At 37.3% G+C, this 9083-nt stretch overlaps 1 protein-coding gene across 1 annotated transcript in view; it reads right to left on the reverse strand.

Moving 5' to 3' along the window:
- The window catches only part of gabrb2b (gamma-aminobutyric acid type A receptor subunit beta2b), a 68472-nt gene that overhangs the window by 27346 nt on the left and 32043 nt on the right, over positions 1–9083 (reverse strand). The window contains exon 5 of the mRNA XM_032534226.1: positions 300–382. Within this exon, the coding sequence (XP_032390117.1) occupies positions 300–382 (83 nt within the window). The remainder of the gene's footprint in view (positions 1–299; positions 383–9083) is intronic.

Raw genomic sequence — 9083 nt, forward strand, 5'->3', positions numbered from 1 at the left:
GTACTGAGCATGTGTGTAATTCAGGCCTGTGTGTTATGTGTATAATAATAACAGAGTGAAAACACTGTAATTTCCCCTTGTGGGATGAATAAAGTATAAATTATTTATTATTAATTACAGTAGAGAACAAATTGTTGAGACCCAGTGCGGGCCCAGTCGCACAGGGCTCCTGACAGCTGAATGAAAAAAGCTGAAGCAGTGCCGGTATGAAGGAATACAGACACTTACAGCAGTCCAGAGATTTATAGCCCTGACAAAAAGAAAATAATTAATAATGAATAAAAGGAGGAATTACTCACAACTCTCTATCTCGAGTGTGCAGTTTTGCTCATCCAATGGATACCTTCTCAGGTCCATCATACAAGCAGCGGTGGTAGTGATCCTGAAAACACATGACACAATGACATGTTCAAGTCAAGGCATTCTAGAGTTTGATAGACCACAATGATCAAATTTATGAAAAGCTGACAGTGTAAAAATTGAAAGAGACTGATAGAAATGCAGCAAAGGTCCTGAGGGAGTTGGGTCGGGAACCGGAGGCTCACTGATTCAAGCCCCCGTATGGACCAAAAAGTAGGGAGTGTGGATTGGTGGCTGGAGAGATGCCACTTCACCTCCTGGTCACTGCCAGGTGCTCTTGAGCAAGGCACCGTACCCCCCCAACCGCTAAGGGCGCTGGTTCAGCTAGCAGCCCACTCACTCTGACATCTCTCCATTTGTGCATATATAGATCCTGAGCATGTGTGTGTGTAGTTCAGGACTGTGTGTGATAACTAACAAAAAAAAAGTGTGGACACAGAGTGTAAATTGTAATTTCCCCATTGGGGATCAATAAACTGATTAAAAAAAAAAAAAAAAAAATTAAAATAATTAGGAAGTAGAGGTTAGGTTCTTGTCTTCAAGGTGTCATGGATTAAAGTTTATGAATGTTGGTACAGTATAACTTCACTCACCAAAGCACCTTTAATTACATCTCACAGAATTCAGATGATCGTTTATCATCCCCTTAACTGCGAGTAACTAAACAAGATTTAACATCTTAAAAAACTAAATGTAGGAGTCTTTGAGGGTTTGGGGGTGGTGGCAGCGGTGGTGGGAATTCCACTGGGGATTACAGGGCCAAAGCTAATCCTTGTGTCCCAGTTTTAGCATTGTTTGGATAATCCTGTGGGTCCTCTGTCAGGCCCCACCTGAGAAGCGAGTCATGGCAATGCTCAAAGTCGGTGGGACAGCGGTGGCAGCAATAGGCCAGAGATAACAGTGGTAGTCTTTGTACTAGCGCATGTCGTCATGAAATGTGTGGGATGAAAGGGAGCGTTTTGCAACCAAAGACATTACAAAGCAAAGTATTAAACCTCCTGTTGTCCTCGGGTCGAATTTGACCCGTTTTCAAAGGTTTTTTTACATCAGAAATATGGGTTTCTTACAAGCACATTGCCCCAAAATAACTTGAATGCATGCATGTATGTTGTATGGAACCCATACAACATTCTTCACAGGTAGAGTTAATGATTACTTCCAGTGAACTTGGTTTTTTTTATTGAATTTTTATAGCATTTGAAAAACATGTTTTAAATTAAAAATGGTATCCTCACCAAACCAGTCTGTTTCACTTCACATCCTCTGATCTAAACTATTAGGCAAAATAATTCATAATTTCTGCTTATTTTCAAACTCAAAAATGACGTTTAATGTCATTAAACTAGCTTTATTGACCATGAATAAAATAAAAAGTGCCAAAAGCGTTTTAAAAAAAATTGATTGTGAGAGTTTTTGTTGTTTGTCTCCACTCCGAATAAAAGCAGATTGTCATGTTCAAGTTCTAAATTGTCACTTGTGAGGAAAGAGTATAATAGGTGCTGACAGAATCCAATTTTTACATAAAAGGGCTATGGGAAATTTCAGAACAGTCAGTGAAGAATTTTTCTTTAGAGTGGAAAAAACTCAGTATTGATTGTGTTATTATTCTCTATTGATAATTTTTTTTATTTCTGTTTTTCTCTATTAAGAAAAACACAAGTTGAATGAGTTGACCTCAAACCCAGCTTGTGAAAATGTCAAACACATTGATGTAATCATTTCAGCAAAATAGATAGACAGCCAAAGTAAATACCACATTCTTAAAAATTCTGCTTAAATTTGAACCTATCTAACTTGCATTGCATTTTTAAACCAGATACGTACATGGACTGTAAGCATTTATAAGTATAATAGTACTCATAGCATTCCAATTGCTATCAAAACAAATAAACATGGATGGATAATAAGGGAAAATAGCAGCAGCCAACCATCGCAGATCAAGATATATTGTCCATCAGACTTTGTGAAGGGAATATAAGGACGAGGCTGTGAGTAATAGGCTGCCATTCTTTCCCTGGCTCTGGTCTTGTGTGAGAACTTGACTCCCACTGAGGGAGTTGCCACAGAGCAGCACAGCATGGTGGGTAATCGTCTAGGCACACCTGACAACATAGATACACTTGTGCCAGAGGAGAGGCTCATCTAGAGTCCAATCCTCTGTGTTACACAGCAGAGATAATCACCCCGGTGTGTCCCAGTGGCTCTTACTCTTTTGCTCTCTACTCTCTCTCTCTTTACTCTCTCTCTTCTGCTATTCCATTATTCAGACCAACAGTCACTGCAACACCAATCTTTTTGCTTCTCACACTCAAAGTTTTTCTAAAAATCCAAGTCATCTAAGATTAACACAGTTGCATAATGGACACTATTTATCAGAAAACAAAAAGATAATACAACAATACTTACACACAGGGTTACTTACACACACATCACAAAGCTGTTGTGGTCAGATTGTGTTTTTAAGTAAACAGGTTCACCACAGGCAACATATTGCAAACAGGTGGGACCACACCCACCAGTCCTTGTGGTATACTCAGTCATTTTGAGGTCAAACCAAAATCAGGCAAAAATCAAAGGAAAGTATAGTTTATAAACAACTTACTGAACATTGTTAGGGGAGATTTTAAGTTGAGAAAGTAGACAGACACTCAGGAGAATAGAGGAGGATTTTCCCACACAATATCTAAATATCAGCAGTAACCCTGACATCACTGCATCTGATGGTTCAAATCATTCTATGTATACTTTCTTTCTCTTTTTTCAAAGATGAAAGAAACTTTGAAGACAGGGGGTGTCAGGTGAGACAGGGAGGGGACTATCATAACAGCACCTTTTAATAGCAATAAAGAAGTTCAAAGGGAAGAGCTCCAGCATTAACATGCTGTTTCATATTACACACCTCAGGGGTTTCCACCCCTCAGAGTGAGATGGGAAGGTTGTTTGAGCCTAAGAGGTTTAGATGGATTCTCCTTTTCTTTCTTCTTGTCCCCTGTCTTTGTCGGCGTTTATTTCTCTCTGATGGATTTGCCGCTGGTGATGGGGCTCTGTGGCTTCCAAGTGTTTAACCAAGGAGTAAATTGCTGGTTACTTTCTGGCAACTTTCTGATCTCTGTGTCAAGATGGAGTCAGCGGTGTAGAACTGAGAGCAAGAGCCCTCTGGCAGAGTCTTTAAAAAGACAGTGTGGGAAAGGTAAAGGTTATGCATGTTTGTGTGGCGTTCTGTGTCTGCATCTGTGCTCCTGTGCATGTGTGTTATGTTGCTGTCGCTCTGTGGATGTATGTGTAAGTGCCTGAGTGTGCTTGCAGCTGTGTCGCTCTCCTTTTAACCTCACATACTTTCCCGCTTGTCTAATCCATTAAATGATGCACAGCCACATTTCTCGCCCGGTCTTTGTATAGTCCTTGGTTGCTTGGTTACTGCCTCAGGACACTGCCAACCGCACCGACTGAGCCCCATATGTTACATCACCTGCTGTGACCCTCCATATTTACCAGATTGTGCTCGAAGACTCTGTTCCTGGATGGATCAAACTTGTGAGGTCAAATCAGGGCCAAGTAGCCTTAAGGGTTTCCAGCAGTCATTGGGATGCAGACCAAGTAAATGTGTTGAATGTTGAACAGTCATGCTGGATGAAAAGTAACTTAAGTTTGTTTACTCAAGTTCTGTTTTTAAAAGTGTAACTTACAATTAAATCCACCATTTTGTATTTAATTACAGTACATTTTTAGTCATTTACACTATCCATTGATTCTGGTCCCAGTCTATAGCGTTAATTGCAACAGCTGTTATTCGACATTTCCAGAAAAATCTAATGATGTCGCAGAGTCTGTGTTTAAAGTACCAGGACATTTTTTACATACTAGTACTTTACTTGAGTGTCATTTTAATCTTCTCTATATCTCTTTTCTGTGGTTACTCTTAAACAGGTATTTGAAAGCAATGTTTTCTAGTTTTTTAGTTTCTCAGATTTAGATTTTACATGTATAGATAGATAGATAGATCATTTATTGATCCCCAAGGGGAAATTCAAGAAAACATGGGATAACTTTACAATTAACATGTCTGAAAGCCTAATCCCTGCTCTCATTCCCTATACATTTTCTATAACTTTTACCCTCAATGTAGATTTATCTTTGAAGATCAATATGGGACTGTTACAAGTTGTGTGGGAAACAACACCACTTTGTACAACAGATCAGTCCACCAAAAAGGATTGGTGCTGTTTGCCTTTTAGCCACAATAGTAAATCCCCTGGAGACATTGGCAATTCAATGGCAAATACAAGAACAGTGTGTGTGTGTTTGAATATTCATCAGCTGTTTGTATATTCTCTGTGTGTCTTTCTCTATTATCAGCATCTTTGGACTCACTACATCCATTTACATTTCCAATAAAGAGCCTCAATGAGAAGATGCATCTTGCTGTTTGTGTTTACAGATAATGTGGCCACTATTGTCTTATTAAAGTATGTACAGTATGTTGTATTTCTGTGACGGATTAACTTTTAACCGTGATTCACAGATCTCTATGAGCACCACTATATGCCAAGGGTTCTGAAGACGGGTTTGTAGGGACACACCTTTTTTCTTATACTCACCTTGTAACTTCAAAACTTCATGATGACGCAACATAATTACATCAGAGTCTTATGATCAGTGTTGGGCAAGTTACTTTTAAAAAGTAATTAGTTACAGTTACTAGTCACTTCTTCCAAAATGTAACTAAATTACTCAGTTACAAATTATGAAATAAACTAGTTACTTCAGAAAGTAACTATTGCGTTACTTTCGAGTATAATTTTTTTTTAAATGCTTGAATTTGACCCCACCCCTCATTAATGGAACTTAAAATACATGTGCATGTTCACTTATTTATGATAAATCTGAATATTGTAATGAAATGTATGGGGTTAACAATGTATTTTATTAAGTGTCCATTTCTATGGGGTGCTGTTTGTAAAGCGGCTCACTGAAAATGACAGCAACATTTTTTTAGCTTCAAACAATGTTTAAAAAACTGGTATGAATTTTTGAGGGTCACTTTTTTGCAACAATAATTGTCAACTTTGAGATATTAAATGTCCAAATATTAAATTTTACACCTACTTGTTAAATCTAAATGCTAAATCAAAATCTAAATGTTAGATTTAAATCTAAATGTTAAATCTAAATTAAAATGTTAATTATAAATATAAACATGAATTTGAATCTAAATGTTTAATCTAAATGTTATATCTAAATGTTACGGGTGAAACTAAACATTTGAATAATATGCAAATTGCAAATGCCGGTAACCGGCAGTACCAAAATAAAAGATTGAGGAAGTCAGTTTGTGTTTATAGTGTCAAAAAACAAGTAAAAACCTAATCTGGGGAAAATGGACTCTTTGACATTGATCATCATGATAATAACTACCTAAAAGAATAAACATGTTTGGAGAAAAGTGTATTGAAGAGTACTTTTGAGTTTTTAGAGTCATTTTTTTGAAGGGTGCTGGACTTATGGCCTGTAGCCACTATAGCCAGCCAAGGGGGGGGGGGGTCACTTTGACTGGCCTGTGGTGGCCCTGAGGCTGTTGCTGTTGCGACATCACCGTAGCTGGTCGGGGGCGGGTGGAGATAGGCTCTTGCTGGCCTTTATGCAAGCAAACATGACAGATCAGTCAAAGGGAGCCCCACTCGTAGATGGCTATAGTGGCTATAAGTCACAAGTCCTGTACCTTTCATAAAAGTGAAACTAAAACCTCAAAGTACTCTTCAAATAGAGTTTCTCCAAACGTGTTTATTATTTTAGGTAGTTATTATCACGATAATCAATGTCCAAGAGTACATTTTCCCGGATGAGATGTTAGTGATTTGACACTATAAACTCACACTGACTTCCTCAAGCTTTTATTTTGGTACTTCCGGGTATTGGCATTTTGAATTTGCATATTATTTAAATATTTAGTTTCACCCAAAACATTTAGATTTGGCATTTAACATTTAGGTCCAACATTTACATTTAGATTTAGATTTAACATTTAAATTTAGATTTACGTGTAACATTTACATTTAACAGTGTAATTTTGAACTTAGATTTAACATTTAAATTTAGCGTTTAAATTTAACATTTAGGTGTAACATTTAACATTTGGATTTAACTACTTAAAATATCTCTAAGTTGACAAATATTGTTCTAAATGTGCAAAAAAATTGTTTGAAGCTAAATGCAACAAAATTGCAGCTGTTATTTTCAACGTGAACCGCTTTACAAACGGCACCCTATAGAAATGGACACTTAATACAATACATTTAAACAGCCGCCCAACTCTACCTCTGATTGGCTTACCATGAAATTTTACTCTACCTCTGCCAATCATTAGTATTTACGCGCATGTCCAGTGCACTGCCCTCTACTTAAGGAAGAACAGTAAAAAAAGTATTTGCCTCTCGGCTCAGAGATCTAGTTAGTCTGATTAAAAAAAAACAGCTCCAATTATAGTAACTCGCCGCATTTTTTGTCAGTCACGGTAATGGCATCATTAAGATGGGAAGAGTAATAAATTAGATTACTCGTTACTGAAAAAAGTAACGCTGTTAGTAACACCCATCGCTACTGAGGATCCAAACAAATCTTCGATAAGAAACAATACTCAGTAAGGAGGTTTTAAATCAATTCTCTGAGGTTGCTTTATGAAGTAACATTGCTGTCCACCAATTGTGATCATTTAAACTTTGTTAAACTTTTACAGAAAGTAGAAAGATTCACAAAGATTTCACATAGCTGTATAAACTACCAACATTTCTTACAGGTAAGTTACTGCTTGTCACATGCTATAACTATGTTTGATGATAGTTTGTTCATCCCACCGCTTCTGTGCAGCGTCTTTGCTGGTTGACTGCTAACTACAGCGTAATTCCTGGCTGTTGTTTGATTAGAAATAGTTCCAGCTGCTATTCCTGTGTACGGACTACACAAACAAGACACAACGTGTTTGTTAGTGAGCTTTAGAGATGTTGTTAGGTGTATTTTTTAACCTTGGACAGAGCCATGCTGTTTCCACCTGCTTCCGCTTTTAATGACTCTAGCTCCATTCACAATGCACAGATATGAGAGTGGCATTGATCTTCTAATCTAATTATCAACTGGGAAGCATATACAGTAGCTGTATTTCCCAAACTAACTTGCAGTAATGTTGAGAATAAAACACAAACTTTGTCCCTGATTTACTTAACATGTATTCACTATATATTCATATTTATATTTCACAAGTTGTATTTCATATTTGTATCCTTATGACGTCAGAGTTTAGGAATTCTAATTTGCATAACGTCTATTATAGTTCACATTAGTATTGCTTTAGTGTATTACTACTGGCTTTTCATTTTCATCTCAGGGACCATTTAAATTCCATGTAGTCTAATTTATTGGCATAGTAAATTAAATAATTATGAAATTTGTATTAGGCTTTCAGAGGACAGTAATATGCTATATCTGCATGTGCTGCGGATTTGTGTGTACTCGCTGACATGCGCAAGATCCCATGACCTAATTTAGGATTTGTAAAAATCTGGTCATCCTACTTACATGATATTGAGTGTCAAGGGTGATGGATTTCTTCTCCCAGTTTCAATCTAATCTCACTTCATCCAAAGTAATATTTGCCTCGACTTTGTGTCAAAACTTCTGCAGTGCAATGGAAATGTGCAAACCCATATTCCAAGTGATTATGGATTTCTTTTTCATTTGCATATTGGATTCACTGGTTGGGTTGATATTGTAGGTTATCCGTTTTAACTCAAATGGCCTGACACGGAGGAGATTTGTACTATTTGAGTTCTATTTCAGCTTAATCTGACCCTCACAATCTGCTGGTGCCTCTCTAGCTTTCTTCAGAATGCTTTTGTCTACTTTTAATGTTTGAGGCAACAAGCACATTGGCTCTGATGTAAGTGAGAAGCACTCTACTGCATTGATCATTCTTATTAATTGAGTAGCAGATGCTACTGAAGTATTAAATCTCCTTGATTTGATAGGGGACTAACAGTATTTATGGTACAGTTTGTCCAGGCTGTCACCAATTTATTATAAAAAACCACACTCCAATGAACCTAAAAAGATTTTTAAAAACACCAACAAATGACTTCAAAACCCATCAAGCTCTCTGCTTTGTTCAGTCAGTTGGAATTTGGTGTGCAGTGCTTTTCTTTTTTCTCAAATGAAGAATCTGCAAATTACTTTAAACACAGTTATGATCCAGGGAGAATTGTTATGTCAGTAAACCAACTATAAGTTTGCCAGAAGGATTTTGTTTCTACCAGGGATTACTGATTAAATCTGAAGGCAACAAAATGTATGAGGGGCGCCCGGCTACCTTAGTTGGTAGAGAGGGCGCCCATATAGGGAAGTTTACTCCTTGATGCAGTGGCCCCGGGTTTGGCTCCAACCTGCGGCCCTTTGCTGCATGTCGTTCAATCTTTCTCTCCCCTTTCATGTCTTCAGCTGTGCTGTCATTGAAGGCCTAAAATGCCCAAAAAATAAGCTTAAAATACATATCAGAGCTTAGAAATTATTTTTAAAAATATGATTCTAATTTACTTTAAATGCTCAAGTATAATTGGACAACACATCAAAGGGAAGGTCCCTTTCCCCTTGCAATAATACACGTACTGATATTTTAACTGTGCCTTTGTTTGTGGGTACATTCAGGAATAAGCCTAAATTCAGTATGAGTTTTTTTT

Source organism: Etheostoma spectabile, chromosome 13 (genome assembly GCF_008692095.1).
Source record: "Etheostoma spectabile isolate EspeVRDwgs_2016 chromosome 13, UIUC_Espe_1.0, whole genome shotgun sequence".
In the NCBI taxonomy this organism is placed as follows: domain Eukaryota; kingdom Metazoa; phylum Chordata; class Actinopteri; order Perciformes; family Percidae; genus Etheostoma; species Etheostoma spectabile.